Below are 27,767 nucleotides of genomic sequence, written 5' to 3' on the forward strand. Positions count from 1 at the left end.
TCACTTAAGATGTGTGTGAGTGTTGGTCTGTGTGTGCATGTGTGCGAACCAGTATGCATGTTTTTCTAAGTGTCTTATCTTAGCTATACATTTTATAAGCGAGGGCTACGGTTAATAAAGTAAAAGTGTCTTACATCCTCATCCTCCTTCGAGCATTTTTTGCGGTACTGGATGTAAGGTCTGCCATCGCCGACTTGCGGAGGAGTCTTCGCCGCGTTTTCCTCGTCTGCAACCTGCCCCCCGAGCAGGTGACTGGCCTCAGGTGGGTGCGGGAAGGAATTGGCCGTATTAATCTTCCCGGTGAATCTTTGATACAGCGAAGCCATATTATAGGTCCAGTCCAGATAAAACAACTTACAGCATGTCACAGCCACAGATAAGGTCTCGCTTGAGTCGGTTTTTTTTATTGGGTTTCTGTGCGTTTCGAGGAGAACCGATGGCAGGCAGCCAGTTTCCACCTCCGGGATTGAGCAAAAAAATAGGTGAAGATACCGAGCTAGTAAACAAGCATGTATGAATAGTGAATGACTCACAACGTGATGTGACAGGCCAGCAAAAAGCTGAATCATTCACAGCAATGTCCTTTTAGCTTTTGTCCAGGTGCACGGCAGACTGGTGGGTCGAAGGTGTCAATAGTTGCTCTAATCTGTATTCACAACACGCTGTCTCCCCTCTTCAGTTTCCTGATGCCTCCTTTACAGCGAGATATCAGGCGGATGCGCTGAGTTTCTGATCAGATTTTCGATTCCAACCAGACTCCGGGTGATAGTCGGCAAAATACAAGAACAAAAGATAATGTTTCGACACTTTCGGCTCTGTTTTTTTGGCAGAAAGACCTCACGCAGGAACAGTATGAAGGACGCAGAGAGCCCGGCGGTGCTCTCCGCAGACGCGCTCTGCATGAGAAGTGACCAGCAGAGAGAGAGCCCCAATACTGTACTGTCACTACACTTCTCCGGGTGCTGCTCACGCACAAACATTCAACCGCACTGCGCGAGTTTCATCCAGATTCACCTTCATTTAAAACCCGTGATGAAAAAATGGGACACGTTTATGATATTTTTAAACGGGTTTATAACATTTCCTCCCAAATGATTGTATTTGGTCCCAGGACAGAGCTAGAGTGCCTCTCTGTGGCGTACTTGATTAGGACAGGCTGCCCACACACCTAGGGTAAAGTGCAGGGTTGAAATGACAATTATTCCGGTTTATGCTCATGGTTTCTCAGATACTTAAGCTCTTACATATTGAGTGAATTCTGTAAAGATATAAAATCGAAATCACTGGAACAAATGTTTCCATTTTCCTTAAATAACAAGAGAATATGCCCACATGCAGAAAAAAGGTTTTTCCTGTAATTAAATAAAATGCGAGGAATGTATTTTTGTCTTTCAAGTCTTGTGCTTTGCTGTAATAAGTCAAACCATGAGTGTCTCTCCCCTTAATGTATGCCGTTTGCGTCCTTCTGTCATATAGTTTCAGTCAGTCCACATCCACAAGTGCTATTCAGCTCATACATTACATTTCATGCTTGAAGTGCTCACACAGGCCGAAAGATTTGCAGCTCTCTGGTAAATGCAGAATATTGGCTTATATGTGGTGGAGGGAAAGGCCCTTGAGTCAAAGTGTTAGAATATCTGCCATCCCTGTCATGAAAGCCATGGGCGAACACCCCTCAGCTTCTCACTGTGACAGCTCAAACTACCACTCCATTGGGGCCGAGCCATATTTCTGGGAAATAGGTCATCTTCACATGGTCCAACTTCAAAGCAGCAATAAAGCAAGGCTCAAAACAGCCCCTCACATTTTGTTGAATAGCAGGGTTCTGCATCTCCCATTAAATGAAATCAAGTTCATTTTGTAATCTTTTGCAATGAGCACTCAAGGCGCACTTACTTCAACAGCATTTTTTATATTTGACTTTGAACAAAGAGCGTGATTCAATTTCTTTGTTTGACAAATGGTGAGTCATCTCCAGCTCTAAATGAACAGCTCGAGGCAGTTTGATTCATGCCTTGAATTATGAATGTAACCTATTTAATAAGATACATATCTAGAATCCCTCCTATTGATTTCCAGGTCTGGACATTCATTCAAAAACAAGAACATAGGACTTTACTGCCTTCCTCTAATTAAAGTTTGTCCCTATCTCTCTTATTCAGTGTGAATTAATCATCCTTACATTTAGAGTATGATGTGGTGCACGATTTATAAATAAACTAAATCACAACTTTGTTGATGCTTTTTACTTCAGCAGAGATGTGTGTTGTGGACTGAACATCTGTGCTTCCTGCAGTCTCATCTTACACAGTGGCTGGCCTTGGTCCCTGTCATCATTTGTTTCTGTAGTTCATAAATGCCATTCCTGGGTGTGCGCACCCCTTGGGGAAATAGGTTCAAGTCACTCCAACCTCTCTGATAGATGTCTTCCAATCTCCCTCACCTTGTTCGGGAAGCTATTGTGCACTGCCTGGCTGCTAAACGCTCCCCTCAGGACCACGCCGGGAGCCATGGGCTCTGCTTGAATCCCCTATCGCCTCCTCGCAGATCCAGCAGCTGACTGGAGCATTGCCCGCCCCTCTACTCTCACAAACATCACTGCAGTCGAACTCTTCATTACAAGAGGCAAAAATGTGAATGTAGAGAGGCATGTAATAATAGCTATAATGATGATGATAGCTGCAGCATGCCTAATACCTCTGCAGGAAGATAATGGTGCTGTTGGAGTCAGTACAAGCCAAAAGTTACTTATGATTTGATATGGGACTTTGTAATCATATCTCAAACTCTTTACAGATGCATTTCAATCCAAATGACATAATGCACTTCTGTGCACTTTATGATGCTGTGAGTGATGGCTTTATGTGGCTCAGTAAACTCCCCTGGGTGAGTTTGCTTTTGATTTGCTATCTTATTATACAAGTGCTTGAAGGAAGTCATTTTCATTCCCTTCACTGTTGAAATGAAGCCAAAATACTAGTGCTGACATACTCCACAGGGTGCTGCAACACTCTGAGATAGCCTGCAGGTTAAATCCCACTAATGCGTAAAACAGTCAGTTACGTTTTGTTATTAATAAAAGTCTGAAGTGGAATCAAGAAGTCTGAGAAACAAAAATGGGGAGCAAACTGTTGTCCGGTATTTAAAATGAATATTAAAGTCTTACATTCTAAATAATTAGGCTTTGAAGGCTTTTTGTTTTTTGTTTTAGATTTAAGCGTTGATATCGCACCTAAAAAAATAATGCTTTATGTTTAAACCGTTTTATAGAATTTCTTATATATATATATATATATATATATATATAAAATGTAAAACAGAGTTAAGTGGGGTGAAAAGCTTGAGGCTAAGAGTCACACATTATTTATTATATGTATAATGCAATGGGCTTATGATAGACACATTAAAGTGTTTGCAGTAACTCAAATGCCACCACATGCTAAGCAGTCTCCATCCGCATGCTAGACACTGCAACAAAATGATTCACAAATTAATTGGATGGCAGAGCAAACAGGTCAATCAATCAATCAATGTCTGGTGGGAATGCCGTAATATATAATTTCCTCTCAACATCAGTCAGTTGAATAAGGAAATTACTGCACTTCTCTACATGATTGTAACGGAATGGATTTATTTACAGCCAACCGTAATCACATCATTTTTCACCATTTTCCCATTTTGTATAAGCCGGACACTAATTTCCCTTGATGCTAAACTGAGCCAAGCACAGCAACAGGATTTTTTTTCTTTTTATCATCCTGCTGCCTGTGTTGGATTACATGCTCCTGCGTTGTTTACTGGACACATATTTTATCCTGAAGCTACCCTCAAGACTACAGAGACATCAATACACTCACATTGATTCATACATTCACTTAAACTGAGTTACATCCATCAACTTTGTTCAATTATCAGAACCAGAAAGTCTCCAAGCAGGAGCAAGCGTATATAATATCTCATCATAACTGTGTCAAACTGTGAAGCTGATGCAGTGAAGTTTATGGCAAAGATGGGCTACTATGTGAAATTAAAAGGACAGGTGCATGCAGGTGTTTGTTTATTTGTTCTTCTTACTTGGACGGTGACAAAAAACTCATGGAGGCGTCCCAAAAGGCTTAACGACCCCTTTCTCTACTGTATAAAACTCCCACGTTAGTTGGACTATTCCATGTGACCCCTAGCCAGAATTACAAGTGGTCTCAACCATGTGGGCAATTTCGCAACGTGCACTTGCCGTTCAGTGGAAGCAAGGACACTGATGGCGATCGGTTACTATTGTGTTATAACCGCATAACTGTGTTATATTGTTGGCGGAGTCTGTGTGTTGTGGACATGCGTGTGCGTGCATGAAAAATAGACCACACACACACACACATTCACACACATTTACACACAAACCCACACGAAAGAACACACCCTGTATAACACGCTAACCCCTGCTAAACCTACATCAATGTTCAGTTCATCACCCTGCGATAAAGTCTGTTAAAGTTGGAACTGCCTGTGGACCAGGGGCGTAACCACCATAGACATTGAGGGGGACACGTCCCCCCCAATGTTGGGAAAGTACCAATCTGTCCCCTCCAATATTTTGTCTAGTATGTGACATAAAAGTCCTCCTTTTTTCCTAGATCAGTCCCTTGCTGTTCCAGATTTACTTTCAATGTGGGAAACACAAGAGAACGAATCAACCAAACAATCAAGGAAAAAAAAAACATTGCGACCCCCTTCCCCCGTTGTGAACTTGGCTTAGCCCAGAATGTCAAGTTGCGGTCGCGGATTCTTAGCTTCGGAGAGCTAGACTTCGGTGACATAATGGATGACGGCCCCCCTCCCAAGAAACGAGACATTCGTTCATTCTTTACAGTCAGGAATGTAAGTGCAGGGTCCCTCTTTAAAAACTAAGCAAAATGGATGAATGAATGGAAACCCTTCATAAAAGCATTAAGGCTTATTCTGCTCTTTAGGCACTAGACAGGTTTTAGCAACGTGGCAGGGCGCATCGTTAGAGCTAGGCTACTGCACAGTTGCAGAGAACTTATAAGAAAACACTGGTTGATTAGCCTACCTTCCAGGATCTTGCCATGGTTCACATTAATACAGCTAGCTAGTAATCCACAACACGATAGCAACCCGAAAACATCAAGTAGCCCAGGACGTTAGTGATTGATTGATTTGATTTGATTTGATTTGATACATCTACACCACCAAACTAAATGCAAATTAGAAATATAGCTGTTGCATCTTCATCCAATAAAACATCTTCACTCCATAAGTATCCGTTTGATAACTTATTTACTTGTCAGAATTATCAGCACACACTTTACATTACAACACCGACTGGAACAGTTCCCGATCTCCTGCTACCTAGCTGGGTCTACCTCAATTGTAGCTTAACCTCGACATGCCCACTATGCAGGTCTCAGAGCGCCCTCTAGTGGACAAACAACATAACTAAGTACTGCACCATTAACTTATAAGTCAGTACCATAATGCTCAATACTTAAGATATCGCAATAGCAATGTGTTGCACACTTTAATAAATACTCTCCTCAAACTTGTATGGAGTTTTACAGAGACCTCTTTCTACTACCCGTACAACTACTAGGATATTAATTAAATACTACTGCTACTGCTGCTGCTACTACTACTACTACTACTATTACTACTACTAATAATAATAATAAGAAGAAGAAGAAGAAGAAGAAGAAGAAGAAGAAGAAGAAGAAGAAGAAGAAGAAGACTAAGAATAAGTATATTTCTTTATTCATAAGTTTAAATTCAGTGAATTTTGAGGACCAAACAAAACAGATAATGAATTAAAATACTACTACTGCTACTACTACTACTACTACTACTAGTAGTAGTAGTAGTAGCAGTAGTAGTATTTTAATTGTAAATAAGTTGTTGTTATTTGTAGTACTACTACTAGTAGTAGTAGTACTACAAATAACAACAACTTATTTACATGTATTTCTGTGGAAGAGACAGTAGGCTACTGCTTAAAACACAAATTGGGAATTGTGTGGTGTATCGTCAGATCCTGGAAGAGCATGTGATATTGTGCAACCATGTTTTTGTGTTGAATAAATTATGTCGATGTAATAATTTTGTCCTTTTTGGCAAGCCCTTTTTGCTACAACTTAACTTACCATGCAATTCTACAGTCATACTATCCCTAATCTGTTCGTATGCCATGCATCAACATATTTTTGGTGACAGGTGACAGACAGCAGAGAGGCTGGAGGAGATGGAGGCGAGGACAGAGGAGGTAGAGGAAAAGAGGCAGGAAGAGATAGAGGAGCAGAGGCTGAGGGAGAGGATGGAGGTGGTAGTGGAGGAGAACCCACAGTTGGAGATAGAGGAGGAGGTGGAGGAAGACAAGCAGAGACAGAGGCTGGAAATTCACAGGCACCTGCAGGGAGAGGACAGACAGGCACCTGCTCAGAAGATACACGTAAGATATTGGAATAAGAACAACAATTTTGTAGAACACATAAATAAATACTAAGGGTAAGCACCCAATAAGCTTAGTTTAGCAGTATAAGTCAACATTTCATATTATATATTTTTCAGGAGAGACAGACCCAGGCAGGGAGAGAAGTGATCAGCATGCAGAGGAGCTTGGTAGCTGCCCACATCAGCCAAACTCTTGTTTTATTCAAACTCAGTCCTTGACCAAAAAGACACTAAAATTTCAGGACAGCTGGTTTAGGAAGCACACGTGGCTTCATTACAGCAAGGCATTGAAGGGGGTGTTGTGTTTTTATTGTGCCAAATATTTTGCAATTCAGAAATCGTCTTTAGCCAGTAAGGCTGATGGGGCATTCATAACAACAGGTTTCAGTAACTGGAAAAAAGCACTTGAGAAGTTCCATCAGCATGAAAACAGCGACTGTCATGCAGCAGCGATGACCACTTATCTGCACAGCAAACAGCCAATCACTACACAACTCTCAACGCAATTACAGAAACAGCAGCATGAGGCTAGGAACAGCCTCTTGAAGATTGTGGGTGGGATTATGTATCTGGCAAGGCAAGGCAATGCTTTCAGGGGGCATGACAGCAAAGAGGGAACTTGCACCAACTGATGATTTATAAAGCAGAGGATGACGCCGAATTCAACAGCTGGCTCCAGAGAGGCAATAACTTCACCAGCCCAAAAATTCTAAATGAAATCATAAAAATAATCGGCAACAAAATAGTATATGACATCGTTAAGGAGATCCTGTCATTGCCCCTAATCCAGTACTCTCTCATCATTGATGGGACACAGGATGCAGCTGGAGTCGAGCAAGAGTCGTTCTGTCTGCGCTTCATTGACAAAAACTTGCAACCCAGAGAGGAATTTATCGGTCTCTACCAGGTTACATCCACTACTGGAGAGAACATCGCAAGTGCAGCCAAAGATGTCCTGCTTCGCCTGAATCTACCTCTTTCCCAGCTACGAGGTCAAGCATACGATGGGGCGGCCAATATGTCGGGACGAATGCAGGGTGTGCAAGCACATCTGAAGAAGGAGCAACCTCTGGCTGTTTATGTTCACTGTGGGCCACATTGTATCAATCTTATTACCCAAGCTGCCTGTGCATCCTCCACTATCATAAGAGATGCTATTCATTTGGTGCATGAATTGGGCGTGTTGTTCCACCAGTCTATGAAGTTCAGGGCCATCTTTGCAACTATAGCGAAGTCGGATCATACAGCTCCTTACACATCGCTGAAGCCTCTTTGCCCCACCAGGTGGACGGTGCGAACGCCAGCCATTCGCTCTGTTCTCAATCAGTACCACTCCGTGCTTGCTGCAACAGAGGAAATGGCTCAGTCTTCCATGATGGATGTGGCTGCAAAAGCAAGTGGCCTTCATGAGAAGTTTTTGAGGGGCAATACACTTCTTGGCCTTCTTCTTGCAGAAGATGTGATGTCGATGTTGGAGGAGCTGAACATTTCTCTGCAGCAGAGAAGACAGACGACATCAGGGATGCTGGCTGCCGTGGAGCATGTGAAGAGAGGGATCCAGGAGAAAAGATCAGAAGGGCATTTTGGCCAGCTGTACATGAGAGCATCTCAGGTTGTAACATCTGTAAGCCTGCAGCCCATCAAAATGCCTCACGTGAGAATGCCCCCAAAACGCTTCACTGGTCCAGCCATGCAGCATCAGCATCATACGGCTCAAGACTACTACAGAGTGCAGTACTTTGGCACTTTAGACACTGTCGTTACACAGTGCTCAGAGCGTTTTAGCCAAGAGGGGCTTCAGAGGCTACAGAAGTTAGAAAACATTGTCATCACTGGGAAGATGGATACACTCATCAATGAATACCCAGAGTTGGATGCCATGTCTTTGGACATACAGTTGAAAATGTTCAAGGCCAACTACCCCAGTACAAGTCTCTCAGAGGTAGCAGAGATTTTGAAGGGTATGACGCCAGAGGTACGACATCTTTTTAGGGAAGTGGAGGCCCTCTTGCGACTTGTCATGGTTGTTCCTGCCTCCTCAGCAGAGGCTGAGCGAAGTTTTAGTGCCCTTAGACGCTTGAAGACATGGCTGAGAACATCAATGACGCAAACCCGGCTAAACAATCTTGCCGTTTGCCATGTCCATCAAGACAAATTGGATGCATTGGACAGGAGACAGATCTGTCAAAGATTTGTGGAAATGAATGGGGAACGCCTCCGTACTTTTGGGGCATTTATTTAAGTCTTATTTAGATATATTTCTATGCTCTTTTTGACCTAATTATCAGAATATCACTTATCTTTGTTTAAGAAGCCAATAAGTTAACAATTGCACATTTTGTATTTGTGTTTTGCTACTTGACAGCCTACAATAAAAAACAAGCTTTGAATTGTAACTTGTTAATTGGTCATTATACTGCATTTCTTAAAACTATGTTCTATACAAGCACATCTTTATCAATAGACCTATATGAAAATTGTACAAAATTCACTTTAAATATTTTGGGAAGGGCTCACATTTGGACCAAGGGCTGAAATCTACTGTTCTATATCTATTTCATGGGGTTAGGATTTGTCTTACAGGTCACCCTAAAATGCACTATAATGCAGGAAATGGCATCTAAGAAATCAAAAATCTTCGGGGGGGGGACCCCCAGACCCCCCGCAGGAAGGCTTTTCCCAATGCTCATTTGGACCCCCCCAATATCACCTACATGGTTTCGCCCTTGCTGTGGACAGCCGTTCTTCCTCACAAGTCCTTCTTACAGAGGATAGGAAATCAAGCTGCAGCACAACCAAAACTTTGCACGCACTGTGTCCTCCACAAATGGTCCTTCGCGCCGGATTGTGTTGACAGCTCTTCCTAATGGCGACATCACAACATCACGATGAGGAAGAAGAACGTCAAGGTGCTCGTCCTCGCCGGCCCCAAAGGGTCCCGGGACATTTAGAGGACTACGTTCTGGCTTATCCACCCCGACGGCTTGTTCCACCTGCACTGCCAGACGACATACAACGCAGTGACACTGGGTCTCACCCAGGGTTGAACTATCGAACATCCACACCTGAACGATGCTGGACTGAAGGAAGGGAAGACCCTGAAACAGATAGATTGGGCCGTATGGAACAGTGTGTATGGGATGTACAGCAGCAGGTCAGGATGTTATAGAGCACACTACAGACATCGATGGAACTCGGCAGGCGTACGCCACATGCGCCCCAGCTCATGCCAGAACGTACCGCTAGTCTGCCTCTCCTCTCTTCAGACATCAGACGACCTGCAAACATCACTGATGAAGGCCGTGTGGATATGCCTCCACTGACATCACCTGCCTCGGTGCCGTCATTACCTGCTGTGTTCCAAACATTGCCCCATAATACACAGGCCTCTCCTTTCCAGCCACCTCATCAGCAACAAGCATCACACCTCAGTCCAACACATGCTCCAGTCCGATTGCCTCCCGCTTCTCCAGGACATTATGTCCCTTTTCCGCAAATGCCTGTCTCACCTGCGCATTCCCCTCTGGCGCCATGGCCTGGATCTGCTCCAGCTGGCCTACCACATCCACTTCTGCCACAGCAACAGCAGCACCAGGAGCAACGGTCTCCGGCATACCACTGCCCAGCCAAGTCCTCCTCCTGCCGTCTGGCAACCTGCTTACCCTCAGGCACATTCAAATCCTGTACAGTACCAAGAACATATGCCTGCTATGATTCCCGACATGAATTCACATCTTCTAGGGCAGCCTCCCGTTCTGCAGCCACAGCATCCCCCTCAGGCTGCAGGCCAACAGCACGCGTTTCAGCCCACAGCTCCCCATGTGCATCCACCTCACTCCACCAGCTATCCAAATACCTTTCCACCTCACCTGGGCTCAGGCCCAGCCAGCGGGACAGATGCCAAACTTGATGGAGATGGCCATATCCTCCTCATATGGTATTCCGCGGCCCAAACTGAGCAGTTTCACGACTGGGAAGAGACTGAGAGTGATTTCCTGCTGCTGAAGAAAGGGCTAGATGGGGCATGCTCACCTGTCTGAAGATTATAAATACCAAGTGCTGCTAGATCATCTCAAATTTCCCAGTGCCTTCTAAATAGCAAAGAGGTATGTCCATGACGCCATGCCATACACCAAGGCCATGCAGGCACTGCAGCAGCGCTATGGATAGCCAAGACAATTAGTGCAAGGTGAAATAAACACCATCCTTAATGCGCCTGCTGTGAAATATGGAGATGCCGTGGGCTTTGAGGACTTTGCTCTGTCAGTTAATAGCCTTGTTGGCTTTGCAGAGTATTGTTTAACAACAGGCATTCTGCAGAGTGGCACTACGAACACCTACACACTCCCTGATCTTGCTGTGTGGTTGGAGAGGAAATCACAGCTGACTATCAGCACGTCAGCTGCCCCACGCGCGGTGGAAATACACTGGACCATGTTTACACTCCTTTCCGGCATGGATATAAAGCCCTCCCCCGCCCCCCCTTCGGCAAGTCAGACCACATATCTCTTCTTCTGCTCCCCGTTTACCGGCAGAGACTGAAGAGGGACCGACCTGTGACAAGGACAGTGCAGCGTTGGTCCGAGCAGTCTGACTCTGCTCTCCGCCACTGCTTTGGCATCACGGAGTGGTGTGTGTTTGAGGAGGACGATATAAACACACACACTGACGCGGTCATTTGCTACATCGGCAAATGCATCGATGACGTCGTGCCGCGGATTACTGTACGGACATTCCCAAATGAGAAGCCCTGGATAAACGGCGAGGTCCGAGCTAAACTTAAAGCACGGGCCATCGCGCACAGCGGCGGTGATTTGGATGAGTACAGGAATTCCAGGTATGCACTCCGGAGAGCTATTAGCAGTGCGAAAAGACAATACAGGGACAAGGTGGAGTCGAACTACAAGGGCTCCAACGCCAGAAATATGTGGTCTGGACTAAAAACAATAACAGACTACAAAAGGACAACGAGTGGTGCTGAGGAAGTGTCTGCATCTCTCCCAGATGAACTGAACACATTTTATGCACGCTTTGAGAAGCCCCCGGCTGTGGAGGCACCAAAGGCCCAGGATCCCTGCTCACTGGTTTTAACCAGTGCAGATGTGTGTAGATCTCTGAAAAGGATCAACGCACACAGGGCTCCAGGACCTGATGGCATCCCTGGCCGTGCTCTCAAGGTGTGTGCAGTTCAGCTGGCAGATGTGTTCACAGACATTTTCAATAGGTCACTGCTCCAGTCTGTAGTCCCCACATGCTTTAAAGAGTCCATCATTGTCCCTGTCCCCAAAAAGACAAAACCCATCTGCCTCAATGACTACCGCCCAGTTGCACTCACCTCCATCATCATGAAGTGCTTTGAGCGGTTAGTCAAAACTTTTATCACCTCCTCCCTCCCTGACTCACTGGACCCCCTGCAGTTTGCCTACAGAGCAAACAGGTCCACGGATGATGCCATCTCCCTCACCCTCCACACTGCCCTCTCCCACCTGGACCAGAGGAACACTTATGTGAGAATGCTGTTCATTGACTACAGTTCAGCATTCAACACCATTGTGCCCTCCAAGCTCATCATTAAGCTCAGGGACCTTGGGCTCAACAGCGCCCTCTGTGACTGGATCATGAGCTTCCTGACGGGCAGATCCCAGGCAGTGCGGATGGGGAACATCACATCCTCCACCTTGACCCTCAACACCGGAGCCCCTCAGGGTTGTGTGCTCAGCCCTCTCCTCTACTCCCTGTTCACGCACGACTGCGTGGCCACACACAGCTCCAACACCATCATCAAGTTTGCTGACGACACGACCGTCATCGGCCTGATCACAGACGGCGACGAGACGGCGTACAGAGAGGAGGTCAGAGCCCTGACATCTTGGTGCCAGGACAACAACCTCCATCTCAACGTCAGCAAAACAAAGGAGCTGATTGTGGACTACAGGAAGAGGCAGAGAGAAGCACACACACCCATCACCATCGACGGGACTCCTGTGGAGAGAGTCAGCAGCTTCAGGTTCCTCGGGGTTAACATCAGTGAGGACCTGACATGGACACATCACACCAGGGTCATATCCAAGACGGCTCGACAGCGGCTCTTCTTCCTCCGCAGGCTGCGGAAGTTCAACATGGACTCCAGGATACTCTGCAACTTCTACAGGTGCACCATCGAGAGTATCCTGACTGGCTGCATCACCGCCTGGTATGGCAGTTGCACCGCCCTCAACCGTAAGACTCTACAGAGGGTGGTGAAAACTGCTCAGCACATCACCAGGACGGAGTTGCCATCCATGGAGGACCTCTACACCCAGCGGTGTAGGAAGAAGGCCGGTAGGATATTAAAGGACCCCCATCACCCCAGCAACAATCTGTTCTGTCTGCTGCCGTCTGGCAGACGGTACCGCAGCATCCGGACCAAGACCACCAGACTCAGAGACAGTTTTATACCACAGGCTATAAGACTACTGAACTCCTGAGCTGTGTGAATGTCTACTCACATCTGTTTATAGTACACACATACATATATATATATATATTATACACATCTGCCATACATATCTGTTTATAGTACACATATCTATATATTGTACATATCTGCCATATACATCTGTTATACGTAATATATGCATCTGTCCATACCTCCTCATTCAACAGTGTAAAGTGTTTAAATACTCTCAATGTATTCCACATATGTATATATTTCACATCCTCAAATCTTTATTGTTGTTACTGTAAATATTCTTCTCTCTTTTTGCACTATTTTATTTATGTTATTTGCACCATGTATGTTGAGTTGTTGGAGGAGCACGCGACATAAGATTTTCATTGCCAACATATACGCTGTATCTGCTGTGCATATGACAAATAAAACCTTGAACCTTGAACCTTGAACTTGAACAAGCAATCCAGATATCCAGGCGAGCTACAGAAAGCTACACTGCCGACAAGCCACCCTCAGAGCGTAGAGAGCAGAAACAATTCAAGGCTTCAAAACCTCAATCTACTGTTTATTATGGCACTAACCAAGTCCCAGATAAGCCCATTACTGCCTCTACAACATCTTCTTCCGGGAAGAGAGAGACACCTAAAGACAATAAAAGGGAACGTTTCAAGCCCTTCTGTCCCTTCTGCAACAGTACAGAACATTACCTGAACTCATGTCATGACCTCAGCGAGCTGACAACCACACAAATAGCAGCATGGATAAAAGACAATAAACGCTGCTGGACGTGTGGCAGGGCACATCCGCCTGATAACTGCACTCTGAAGAAACCGTGTGCTACCTGTGGTGATCAACACCTGCAGATTCTGCACGAGACTGTTTCCAGCACAGATAAGAGTGTCCTTGCAGTGAGTACAGTATCCAGCGCCATCTACTTGGATCACGTCACCCACTCTGGCAGAGTGATGTTAAAGGTCGTGCCAGTGAAACTCCACAGTAAAGGCAAAACACTATCCACACATGCTATCCTCGATGATGGGTCCGAAAGAACCATCATACTCTTATCTGCAGTGCACTACTTGCAACTGGGCGGAGCAGATGAGTCGCTCAAACTCCGCACTATCAGACAGGAGGTGTCAGAGCTGCAGGGAGCCTCTGTGTCCTTTGATGTGTCAGCAGCAGGATGCCCTCAAGTGAGACATCACATCAGCCATGCCTTCACTGCTAAAGAGCTAGACCTTGGTAAACAATCCTGCCCAATGGATGTTTTACAGCAGAAGTATTCCCACCTTGGAAATATTCCAGTTAAAGCATTCAAAGGTGTACAACCTATGCTTCTGATAGGCTCAGACAACCCACAGCTTATCACTCCCACATCTCCTGTCAGGATGGGGCCCCTAGGCAGCCCCGTCGCTGTGAAAACTAAGCTCGGCTGGGCTATACAGGGACCAGCTACTTTCCTCCATCAGCCCGATGGAGCCACTTGTCTCCAAACATCATTAATCCCTCTACACTTTCAAGACCTGCGCACCAGTGTTGAAAGACTATGGCAGCTCGATGTGCTGCCATTTCAGCCCGAGAGAGAAGCCACTCGGTCAAAGCAGGACAAAGAGGCCTTGGAGACACTGGAGGCAAAGACAGCGCGAGTTGATGTCGAGGGCATTTACCGCTATGGAACTCCTCTTCTGCGCCGAAAAAATGTTGCCAAATTAAAGACTCGCCCAGACGTAGTCATGGCTCTCCTGCGATCCACAGAGAGGTGCCTGGCAAAGGACCCTGAGCTGGCGCAAGTGTACAATCAGGAAATCCACAAACTGGAGCAGGCAGGCTACGCCATCAAACTCACACCCGAGCAAGTTAAAAGCACAGAGGAGTCCTGGTATATCCCTCATCACCTTGTACACCGAAATCGGAAGCCCCGAGTGGTTTTTAACTGCTCCTTCCATCACCAGCAAGGCTGCCTTAATGACCAGTTGTTACCTGGTCCAACCCTTGGCCCTTCCTTACTCGGCGTCCTGCTGCGATTCAGAAAACATCCTGTGGCTGTGAGCGGAGACATCAAAGGCATGTTTCACCAGGTGCGCCTTCTTCCACAGGATCAGCCCCTGTTAAGGTTTATTTGGAGAGACATGGAGAGGGAACGGAGCCCAGACATTTACCAGTGGCGGGTGCTCCCCTTTGGGACAACATGCAGCCCCTGTTGCGCCACTTATGCCCTCCAGCGGCACGTACAGAGCCACGGAGAAGAGAATGAAGATGTTGTGAATTCAGTTCTGCCCTCATTTTATGTTGACAACTGCCTTCAGTCCCTACCTACAGCAGCTCAAGCTAAACAGTTCATTGACAACACAAGGCAGGTTCTTGCTGCTGGTGGGTTTGGGATCAGGCAGTGGGCCAGCAATCACCCAGAGACGGTGGCTCACTTACCATCTGATGCCAGATCAGAGGGATGTGATCTGTGGCTAAAGGCTTACCAGGCTGATCCTCAGGAGCCAACCCTTGGGCTCACATGGCACTGTCCATCTGACAGGATTGGATATAAATGCCGCCCAGTTTCATCTGCAGATGCCACAAAGCGCAACGTCTACAGGATATTAGCCTCACAATATGATCCATTACGCTACATCACGCCCTTCACCACGCAAGCTAAAGTCCTTGTGCAGTCTCTCTGGAAGAAGGAGACAGGCTGGGATGAGCCAATCGAGGATGAGCTACTTCGCCAGTGGCAGGAGTGGGTTAGTGAGCTTCAACATCTGCCTAGCATCAGTATTCCCAGGTGCTACATCACACCTGAAACTGAAAACCGCTTCAATCCCCCACTGTCTCCACACTTTGGTGGTGCCTGGGAACGAGAGATTCGATCTGTCAAAGCTGCACTCCAGGTCGTCCTACAGGGTCAGATCGTGGCAGAGGAAGTGCTCCTCACAGTGCTCATCGAAGTGGAGGGAATCCTTAATTCAAAGCCGCTTGGCTATGTGTCATCCGACATCGCAGATGAGGATCCCCTTACTCCAAATCTGCTGCTCATGGGGCGGCGAGATGCCTCTCTCCCTCAGGCAGCATATGGACCAGGAGAGCTTCTCGGCAGACGTAGATGGAGACAGCCAAGTCATCGCCGACCAATTCTGGACTCAGTTCACCCAGCGTTACCTCCCAAGCCTGCAGCAACGTCAGAAGTGGCAGCAGTCCACTCCAGATCTGACAGTGGGGCAAGTGGTAATGGTTGTAGACTCACAACTGCCACGTGTTCTTTGGCCTGTGGGCAGAGTCAAACAGGTGACTCCAAGCCCTGATGGAAGGATCAGGGTGGCAGACGTGGCTATAGGGAAGCACACCTGTCACCACTCCGTCGCCAAACTCGTCATCCTGCCTGAGATGCCTGCTGAGGATGCAGTCATAGTAACAGGGACTTTTACGGGATCCTAATGTGCACATTAGGGGGCGGCTTAAACCTCCCCCGTTAGTTGGACTATTCCATGTGACCCCTAGCCAGAATTACAAGTGGTCTCAACCATGTGGCGCAATTTCGCAACGTGCACTTGCTGTTCAGTGGAAGCAAGGACACTGATGGCGATCGGACTGTCACTATTGTGTTATAACCGCATAACTGTGTTATATTGTTGGCGGAGTCTGTGTGTTGTGGACATGCGTGTGCGTGCATGCAAAAATAGACCACACACACACACACACACACACACACACACACACACACACACACACACACACATTTACACACATTTACATTCAAACCCACACGAAGGAACACACCCTGTATAACACGCTAACCCATGCTAAACCTACATCAATGTTCAGTTCATCACCCTGCGATAAAGTCTGTTAAAGTTGGAACTGCCTGTGTACAGCCGTTCTTCCTCACAAGTCGTTCGACCCCTTCTTACAGAGGATAGGAAATCAAGCTGCAGCACAACCAAAACTTTGCACGCACCGTGTCCTCCACACCTACGTTGCATTACAACTCTTACACAAATCTCGGAGTAATAACTCATCGACAACTAAACACCCAGATACGATACCTATTGTTTTAAATTCAATGTAACTTACTCTTTCCGACGGTACCATTGTCTCCGATGTCCATCGCTGAATAAACGTATACAAATACTGCTAGAAATCGTAGCAAAATACGCTGCTAAAAACTCCAGAACTTCCCTGAATATCACCACGTTTGTAAGTTTCATCCACTATTAAATTAATATAGTGATAGTTTTGAACAATCAAGTTAACACTGCAAAAAAGGAACTACTAATAGCTCATTGGGCATAGTTTTAGTGGTGCACGTTTGCCCCTATGTAAACAAATAGTACGCTAAAAGAAAAACGCAGCTCTAGATGTAATGTTACTAAGAGGCAACTTCCTGATTGTGGGAAATGTAGTTCAAAGAACAAACGGTTACGTCCCAGGTAGCTGATAGCTGAAAAATAGCTACACTACAGGTTTTGCGCCCGTCGCATAAAGCCGTAAAGTGTGGAGTTAGGCCACTATGCGCTAAAACACTATCCAAAAGTGATATCCAAACTTGTGTTGAAAACAAGAGGCAGTGCGTCTTTGGTGTGATACAAATGCATAAGGTAGGATACATGAAACACAAAGATATACCCGGGTGCAAAGCATTGTGCTCTATAGTCACGCGGGGGCTAGTATTTGACTAAACTGTAATGTGAATGACCATATCCATTGCTTTTGACGTGTGTGCGTGTGTTGGTTGATTATGATTCCTTTACCATCTTGATAACCATGTTATATTAAACATTTCTAGAAATAATAACCATTTCTCCCAGAGTGGAAAACCACTCTCCCTTTCAGTGTTTATCAAAATGTATGCCTCACTGAAGACAACAACTCTATAAGACTGAGCAGAGAAATACATTATCACTGAATTACACCAAACACTAGGCTAAAAAAATCTTAAACTTTACAGCTCTTACCTTATTATGTGCCATGTAATGACAGTGTGTTTAATTACTGTCCGAATCATAGCACTTTATTACAATTGTTGCATCTCCACATATCACTAAAGCAGTCTCTGAAATCAGTTCATATTTACTTGATAATATCCTATAACGACATGCATAAAATCATACTGAGTCACATGTCAATTCCACGTAATGTTTGTGTATGCACTTTCTCAACTTATTTTTGCCTGAGCTGTTTGTAAAATTGAACTTTGTTAACTGCTTTCCATGACTGAAACCAATGGTGCTTGTGGCATGGTAGAACTGCCATATTATTATCTTCTACAGAGAGTAAGTGCTAAATCTTCCAGTATATTGCGGATGAAGGAAAGCTATGTACTGAGCCCAAATTGAAATTGCACCAGATAAGTCTCTGAGGAAATTGAGTTTAATGCTGGTTGATGTAGTGGAATAGACTTTGGCTACGTTTGAGCAGCAGACTACAGTCAAGGATTGTGACAGCAGCAGAAGATGAGGAGCAGGGGGATATTGGGAGCGTAGAAACTGAACGAAAAAGTGTGACACTGAGAATTTATCTTCACATATGTGGTTTTGTGAGAATAGATTGTGTGTGTAGCAAAAGCACGGATGAAAAATGAGTTGGGATGAACAAAATGAGGGAGTTTATCACATGAGAAGTGTTACACATGATTTAAAACACCCTGCTTTTTTAAAATAAGATAATGTTTGCGTGAATTTCCTAGTGCTACAAATTATACTGTAACAGCACAACATTTTATACGTCTCTCCTTACATCAATGCATTTATGTGAAGAGTATACTTAATACTGTTTCTTTCCTAGACATGTATTTGGAGCCAAAGAAAACAATCATTTTCTATCTAACAGCAACAACAAAACATCTAATGATCACTATTAGCTTGCTTTTGTTATCACATTTAACATAGCTTTAATTGCTTGAGAACAACACAAGTTATCCTAAACTTCTAATACTCATCGATCTCTCTTGCAGCCAATTTTAATGCAAGACAGAGAGCAGCATAAGCCAGCATCTCATCAAAGCAGAGCAATTAGCTGACCTCCTCAAAGTCATCCGAATGATTTTCAAAGAGTAAACAAAATGTTTAAATTCACACCAAGCTAACAAGTAATACAAACCAGGAATTGAAACTCTTGAGTATCTCACACAACAATGCATACACACATCTATCCCGATGTTCCCCGATCCCTCTGAAGTCATTAGATTGTAGCACCTCACAAAGAATAGCAATGAGGCACTAAGCGTTCTCCACAGAATATATAACCAACCATTCATTAGAAGTCAGCACTAGGAGGAAGAAAATTAAACGAGAAGCGTTTGTCCATTAAGTTTGTGGGAAGGGACGTCGAGATCCGCCCGCCCCCTTCTGCTCTTCCAGTTGTTATCAAAAACATCCAGCAGCCTTTTCTGTCAGGAGCAGGAAATCACCCTTAAACACAGACATTCCCCCACAGTGTGCCATGCATGCTAAAAGGGCCCCTTACCCTTCTGGAGGTACTGCTGGTGTCTATCTTCATCTGGGTGGCGATCAGGACAGACATGGTGAAAAGTGCCACTCGCAGTGCTCACACCTTTGTGCTGTGAAGTTGAGTCGGCTGGAGGTGCCCGAGAAGTTCTCCCCTCTCCTTTCCCTCCCTCTCTCCCCTCCAGCTAAGGGAGAGGATGACCCGTGGGTCCAGGAGCCCGACCAAAAAAACACCTCCCTCTCTCCTCTCAGGCTGAATCAATCACGCAGACATAGGAATTGCCTACACAGAGGGGGGAGGACGAAGAGGAGGGGGGGTGCATCTCCTCAGCTCAGGCTGCTCCAAAGGCTACTTATCTCTCCCGTCCTTACTCCCTCCCTCACCGGCTCTCTCCCTTGCTTTCTCGCTCTTTCTCTCACACACACTCAAGCTCTCCTAATAAGACTTTTCCCGGCTAAGGTGGAGAGTTCAATAGTGTAAGTACGAAACACACACATATTTACTGTATATATAAACAGGTAACTCATTGTTTCAGCACCAATACTGCTTACAAGGCATTTTTCCCTTGGAGTGTGTGTGTTTTTCTAATCTGAGTGTGTGCACATATTACCAAGAAATGGATCAATTCCGTCCCCTTTGCAGCTGGGTTGTGATTAAGCCAGAGTAATATTTATGCTGCCTGTCTTCAACATCATAAAATACAACCCTCTCACACACACACACCTATCAAGCTATGCTAACAGGACAGAAATCTGGCACGATCCACACTGCTGCTTTATTTATGTAGCGTTGTGTATTGAATCCCAGGGCTGAGACTGCGTAACCACAGTATGAAGCCACAGTAAATGGGAATTAAATGGCTTTTTTAAAACATAAAGTAGTTATATTTCTCCATGGAAATCCTAGCCGTCCTTACCTTTTTGTAATAAAATCTGCTCAAGTGAATATGACAAAAGCCAGAGGCAAAAAGCACCGTACCTTGAGAAGACACACAGCGAGCATTCATAACTCATTCAACAACAATAAACCACAAGTCTACACACGGTCAATCTCCGTCAAGATGGACTCAGGGGCTGAATCACAGCTTGTATTGATGCTGCTGTCTTGCATTTTGCTTGAGTTTGAATTCAAGATGCTAAGGTGGTGTAAACATTGAAGACGTATGTGGTGCAGGGTCATTAAGGCGGCATCTCAATGCAGAAGAGGGCCTAAAGTTTTACTATTCACAGCTACGGATGCTGGTATCTAATTTAACATTTACGAGTTAAATGTGCACTATTCTGTTATGACCTTGCCAATTATTCATTGGAGAAGTGAATAAAATAAAGTTGAGATGCCTATGTTCTTATTTCACAGCCAGCGGTATGTTTTATACCCTGTGGTGGGAACTGGGTTGAGGATTCACAACGCTTCATAAATACTTATATTCAAGCAGAATTTATTTTTGACTGTGACTCATGGACACGTTTAAAGCAAGACTATTCCCCCTGCAGCTGCAGCAGTTTATCACTAATGACTGCCGGGCTTCAGCTCATATTTTACATGTTCAATTTGCACACAGACACCAAACCCAAGATGACAGCAGCAGCTGATAAAGGGCAGCAGTTAGTTAAAGGTAGGCAGCATAATCACAGAACATGAGACAATAAAAGTTCAAATTAAACACAAGAGAACAAAAGAGAACAGCTGCATGCTAAACGTATACCTTTTCCTGCTAATCAGACCAGCATGTAAAGCAATACTCTACACAGGGGATGATGATGAGCTAAAGTTCATATTTTTATGCACTCTACAAGAGATAAGGTTTCTCCTGAGAGAGTAATTGCTTTGGTGACTGTGCCATGGAATAATTACGTACTGTGAGCTACTACAAGACATGCTGGATGTCGTTATAGCCGTTGCTGCTAACAGGCTGATTTTGTGCATGATATGACATTTCCCAAGGGTCCTTTAAACAGGCCCTCGATTGGTCATCCTACATATTCATTTTTGTCACATTTACAGCCATGACAAACACTCTTATTATTCTGAACATTTTCGCAGTAAGTCACTGTAATTGCAATTAGTGTAAAAGGTCAGCACCAATATTGCTGTAAAGCACAAAGGTGATGTGGTGCTTTATTATACAGACAGACGGTTAATAATGCATGGCTTGATATCTTTTTTTTACTTGCTTACTTGGACTCATTAACAACTAATTTCTTTCGTTTGTCACCTCCTGCTGACTGCAGAATGTGAGCCACTATTAAAGCATTTTAAGAGCTGATGTCAAAACAAAATCCTTAATAAAGTCTGCAATCTATCAATGGCACTGACAAATTTTAGGCATACTAGTTCAGAACAGAGCTTAAACATCCCAATGACAGTGTGCATTTTGGTTTTATTAAATCAGACATACCAATATATTGAGGGGAAGCACATATACTGTAGGTCTCTAGATCGAAAGAAAAAGCTGGATTTATTATCAGATACCAGAGGAATAATGAAACCATTAGTTTATTTTTCAGCTTATCTAACATTGTCCACCTAACTGTTGTCTGCAGCTGCTGAATTAAATGGATAAATCATAAACTGATCAATAAATAAGGCTGGTAAATAACAAACAGCTCTGTGTGGTTTTCAAAAAGATAATAATTCTGAATACTATATTTCTTCTGCTTTTTTTCTTCTTCTTTAAGCAGCAATGTTTCCAACACTGCCACACATAACCCTATGACAACCTTAGAGGAATAAGGACATAAGCACTAACGGCCATTCAAAGGCGCAAATATGTGTGGAAATGTGCATTGGCACACTCAAAGAAACACTCCTTTGTCTTATTTGTTCTTCTATGTGCTTCATGAAAGTTCAATGTGTGATCTAAACTCACTTCACAACTTTATACCGCCCAGCCTTTATGGTCTTAGCACAGCTCTGATCTTGACCTTCAGTCACACCGCAGCACCTATACCTGGCTAATAGACACAAAGGCCCCAAGCATCATCCACAAGCGCTCCTCCCTGTGGAGATCCCTGTGGACCCCAAAGATTCACATTGCTGTACTTAGTATGCTTCTCCTACCACTTCCTTTTTGAGCACAGAGAAGGGCAGAAGTGCAAAGATATGAACAGGGAACACAATGCGTTTTGTCAGAGTGGTAATGAATCCAGCAATACGTGCATATTGGGATGTGCCTTTTTCAGCAAAATGCAACCAGCGTCCCCTTCAGACAGAGCCCTATCAGGTCATCTGTTACAGGTGACTGCTACTGACGAACCCTGCACCCCGGGGAGCAATACAAGAGCATGATTGTGTCCAGGATCCAGAGCCTACAGTACTGGTGGGTGTCCAGAAGCCACAAAACCTGGAAAGCTTTCATAAACACGGTTCTCATCTACAGCGAACCTACCCTAGAGAGCCAAACCTGTGGCGCCGCAGTTAGTGGTGACAAATGACTTCTGTTGAATGGTGTTGTCCCTTGCTGCTGGCCTTCCCTGGTAATTTCCCCGTCTTCGAATTTCATTTCATTGAACAATGTGCTATTGTTTGCCGGTGCATTATCACTCTCAATGCGGTCATTGGATACAATAAACAGATGGTAGTGAGATGTACCCATAGCATGTTTGTGTGCACATGATGAAAATGAAAGTCATTTTGTACCAGCTAATGGTGACTGTGGGCAGCAATGCAAACATGTGAAGCAAGTGATTCAAAATGCAATGATTCAATGCAGAAATACAAAGGGGGCTCATTAGATGAATACTGAAAGCTTCTGAAAGGCATTTCATCCATGCATATTCCTGATGCATACAAATTGTTTCTGTGAAAGTTATGTCTGTATGATTCTGCTCCTGGGTATCTTAACATTCAGCTCAATGTGTCAGAGTGCCAGTAAATCCTTGACACACACTTGCAGACAACTCTGATACAGTTGAACTCAAAACTAACCTGATCAAACAGATTGAAGTAATGGACACATTCCCTGAAAATATACTTGAATAATAACAACATGCAACATCACCTCACAGATAAAAAAGCAAAGAAACATTTTCCCTGTGTGCTTGAACATTGGAGAAAATAACTGGGACTTGTTGCCGCGAGTGAAACAATACCGTTGGTATTTTGGAAACAGAGAGTCCTGTCAGCTGATAGCATCTCAGTCTTTCTCAGTAAATGCAAATGATGGAAGTCTAGACACAGAAGAAGCTACTGGCCTTGAAAAACATTAGGCAATGGGCAACACCAGAGGCATCCATCACATCGGATGAGAAAAGACACTGCAAGGCAAAATATGTTGTGTATTGTCTGCTTTTTGGTGTAGGAGGGACAAATGGATGCTGATGATTCAATCTGGGCCATGTCTGAATATGATTAAATGATGGTGAGAACCATTTCCATCTAATTTAATGCCTTTAAAATGGGACCTTGTGGCTTTGCAACAAAATACAAAATACTAGAATATATACAGTTGCGTTTAATCGCCTAGTTTCCTCAGAGCCCTTTGAGATGTTGTGATTTGTGAATAGGTGTCATTTCATTATCAAAAATACAGACAACAATCACTGGAAATAGCTTAATGAAGTTCAGTCTTTGTTGAAGTGGCCAACATGGGGACATTTTGCAAAATTTCAAAGAGCTCGAAATGACGTGTTAGAAATATCGTGCATGGAGAATGTATACATTATTGTGAACAATATATTACCTGTGAAGTTCTGTTAAGAGCCCTTACCTTAAATAGTGGTTTTGCATAGGGCATCTCATAATAAAAACTACATATTCTTTCTTTTTAGAAAACACTAAAATCTTATACTTGCTATCATCTCCTAAAGAAATACTTGGAATCATTACTGAAAAGAATTATTATGTGTGATAGGCACTTGCTTTATGAAGAGATGTGCTCTGACTAATAGCTTAAACACTTCAACAGGAGTGACGATGGTGATCTAAGACTTTGACACTAGTCTGTGAAGAGCAGCTGCCTTTTTTCCAGGCAAAATTGTTTATAGTTAATATCCTAAGTAATGGCAAAATGGCTGCAAATACGGAATTTATTTAACAGAGAAAAACAAGAGGAAAATAGCAGCAAGAAGAAAAGTGCAAAAGCATGGATAAGACTGTATCCATTTAGATACAGCTAGTAAGTCTCTGTACGTCAGAGCCCTTTCATTCTCTAGGCAGGATCATAATAACCAAATTGGGCGTAATGACTTTTTGGATGACATGTCTGCATTTTCTCCGAATTCACTTTATCCTCTGAGAGTGGGCAACTGGGATATTCACAGCTAGACTTAATGATTTCTTTTACTATGCAAATTGACCGCAGATTACGAAAGAATTTAATAAGCTGTGCTGTGAGTCCTTAAAGACTCAAACTCTGGTCACAGAAATGCTACTTTTCAGGACTTTGAGTGTTACATTGCATTCAAGTATTACTGCAGAGTAAGTGTTCTCAGTGACATGTGGAATGTACAGCTATACAGATTCTGAAATGTGTTTGAAAGAAAGAAAAACTTGGAAAAGCTAAAATAATATGAGAAAAAAAGATGTCAGAATGCCAGCGAATTGGTAAAAGCTTGGTGAGGAAGCTTGATCTTCAGTCAGTGAATGAGGTTGTGCCTCCAGCAGAGGGCAAACTAACTCCAGCATTGGTTGAACAGAAAACATCCATTGATCTCAAGAGTCAGTCTAATCCATCACAATCCAGCAGCAGTGACAAGTAAGTGAATCCTCATCGAAAGCAGCCTCACATCCACATCTAACACAACTTAACAAAACACTATAAGTTATTTCAATAAATTAACTGTTCAAAACAGTGAGCTTTTTTCAAACGTTTGACTATTGCACGTGGCACTAAATGTCTTATTCTGCTTACTGAAACACCTACAAATAGTCTACTACAATCTGGGATCTGGAAACATGTTTGGGGATGACATGCCCCCTAGAGGCAGACAGATTTGTCACATTTTAAATATTTCACAGCTCCTCCTCAGAGGGAAACTAATTCATGCATCAACATATTTTTGTCCGTTATTGAAACTAAAATCAATGCGTGTGAGTGTTGCTTGGAAAATTGCGTTATGGGAGTGCTTTTGCTGGGGCAAAACTAAAAAAAGATATTTCCCTCCTCTATGGGTTTATTTCTGGTTTGTTTTGTTTGTTAAAAGGTGGGGGGGAAACCCATTCAGCTTACTTAAGTATAATCTGGCAGATACACAAAGTGAAAGTTGGTAAGAGAAACATCAAGTCACAGCTGTGAGGCAAAAGAGGAAAACAAGACTCTTATCAGTACAAACTAATTGTGTTGGCTGCACAAGGAGAAGCTGTGAACAGACACCCCATTGATTTAGGCCATGAACTTTGCAAACAAGTGTTTTATCAAATAATTTGATGTATCTAATCTTAACTTTAAAAGCAAAGGAAAAGCTACCAGACATTTTTTGTAGTGTCTTGTTACCAGCAGTTGAGTTTTTTTGCAAATTATTGGGACTTTTTGTTTGCAGAGAACAAATGCCTGATATAACTGATCCAGTTCCTGAATAAACAAATGTCCAAAAAGAGACCTGCATGACACTGAAGTGAACCAGAGGAAACTGAGTGTGATCGGAAAAGTTTTAAATCAAGATAAAATATGAATATTATCAGCATCTCAACATGACTGATCATTTTCTTCTACTGCTGACGGTTAGTCCACAGCAAAGGACATACAACCTTCTCATCCCTAACAAGAGCACCTTCAACAGTACTTAAACGAGGGTGTATTTCAAACCTGGTGGTAAGAAAGGGCATGCCGGAAGGATGTGAGAAAGAAGTAGAAAGAGGAGGCTTACCTTCTCGCCTTTAGTGGATCCCCTCCGGTAATTTCCTGCACCTGCTGATGAGTTCATGGTTCCATATAGCAATATTCTGCAATACAAACATATTCACCTGAAGCCAACTGAATAATCACCTCTGTCATTCTCTCTCTCTCTGTCTCTCTCTCTCTCTGTTACTCTCTCACACATACAGATACACAGACACAGACACACACACACACACACACACACACACACACGTACTAATTACAACGAGAATCTGCGTTTTTTTTCGAAACCTGCAAGTTCAAAAAGCATAAAATGGCGATAGTCCACCACTCATAATTGCATGCGTATGAGCTCAAACTGTTCCGACAACGAGCAAGATTAAACGCCACCCACCTGTAGTAAGGCTATTTAAAAGTGTCCAGTGTAAATCAAAGCGCTATAGGAGCAGCAGCCTCTGTATACGGGCTGCACAGTGTGCGATTTCTGCCTGCGCACCTACAGCCAGAGAGACAGATGCAGCAGAAAGTTTCCTCACGTTTTAAGACCTACGTGCAGATGTATGCCTGAAACGAGCTGGATCACGGCCAGTTTGTCGCTCTGAATTAGAATATGCAATTACAAAGAAAAAGAGAGATGGAGGAGTGAAGCTGCCGCTTTATCAGCAAAATGCATGTGCGTCTCTGTTCCTGTGTGAGGAGCCGCTGCAATCCTCACAGTGTCCACCTTTAACCAGCTTCAATCCACTTAGCTGAATAGGATATTGGCTGCTTCATCTGCATGCTTATTGTTGTGCACGCCCAGTATACAGTATGGCAGAACATATTGAGGATGGGTTAGCATGCAAGTTAAATGCGCGTTTCAGGGGGCGGGGGGTAGCAGCCCATATAGCTTCTGCGTAGAGAGATATTTGACATGTGACTGTGGATTCACAACTAGTTTATGATTTGACTGATCTGATCCCTGCGCGTCCTTTTCCCATCGCCGCTGTTTAAGGGCAGACGCTTCCGCATAGAGCCGGCAATTAGTGCGTTTAGCGGTGGGTGGTGATCAAAGGAGAAACAATGTCACCCTCGGCCCCGAAGCGGTTAATACATTTCCATAGGGCTAATGAGGATGGGACGCAAACGAGTTCATAACAGAGAGTAAAGTGTGAATTAAGTGAAACCACAGGGAGCGGAGGGGCTTTGCAAATACTAATGATCCGGAGCTTGGGAGTTTTCTCTAACTTCAGCTGCAGCTAATTAAAGGAACCAGAGAACAGTTGTATTTGTTAACAAGAAAATATGATTGATATTTATTTGAAGTTATTTGTGTGAATCCTCTGAGGTGTAGACTGCTATTTTTTTGTTTTTTTCTTCTTCTGTCTTCTGTTTTTTCTTCTGCAGGTCCATGAGTGATTACGGCCAGTAAATACAGCTATACTGGCCGAAACTGTTCTCTTAGGAGAGGTGAGATAATCTGTGATCTGTAACACCCAACTTTGTTTCTTGCTGTAATGTTTGCCGCATTGCACTGGTGTTAGCCATACATAATTGAACAGTAGAAACATACTATTAAACCCAAAGAAACCCAGTTTAGGTATGATAATTCCAAACTCAGCTGCGTTGGCGAAATAGTAAGAAGGCAACACAAAACATACATGCTCCTCTTAAAGGCAAAGA

General features: G+C 44.0%; 2 protein-coding genes across 3 annotated transcripts in view; one reads left to right on the plus strand and one right to left on the minus strand.

The window, feature by feature from the left end:
• Positions 1 to 26,694, minus strand: part of LOC134865760 (dipeptidyl aminopeptidase-like protein 6) — an 84,358-nt gene extending 57,664 nt beyond the window's left edge. The window contains exons 1-2 of one of the 2 annotated variants that reach the window (XM_063885460.1): positions 26,500 to 26,694; positions 26,134 to 26,209 (exon numbers count right to left, since the gene is read on the minus strand). In XM_063885460.1, coding sequence (XP_063741530.1) covers positions 26,134 to 26,190 — 57 coding nt within the window. In that variant the 5' untranslated portion in view covers positions 26,191 to 26,209; positions 26,500 to 26,694. Of the gene's footprint in view, positions 1 to 134; positions 935 to 26,133; positions 26,210 to 26,499 lie in introns of those variants that run through there. The other variant, XM_063885458.1, reaches the window with a different exon arrangement.
• LOC134865586 (zinc finger MYM-type protein 1-like) lies at positions 5,929 to 8,855 on the plus strand. Its single transcript, XM_063885207.1, has 2 exons — positions 5,929 to 6,457; positions 6,577 to 8,855. Exon 2 carries the CDS (start codon positions 7,091 to 7,093, stop codon positions 8,699 to 8,701), a length of 1,611 nt encoding a protein of 536 aa, XP_063741277.1. The 5' UTR covers positions 5,929 to 6,457; positions 6,577 to 7,090; the 3' UTR covers positions 8,702 to 8,855.
• Positions 26,695 to 27,767: the final 1,073 nt, after the last annotated feature.

The sequence above is a fragment of the Eleginops maclovinus genome, chromosome 6 (assembly GCF_036324505.1).
Source record: "Eleginops maclovinus isolate JMC-PN-2008 ecotype Puerto Natales chromosome 6, JC_Emac_rtc_rv5, whole genome shotgun sequence".
Taxonomy (NCBI): Eukaryota; Metazoa; Chordata; class Actinopteri; order Perciformes; family Eleginopidae; genus Eleginops; species Eleginops maclovinus.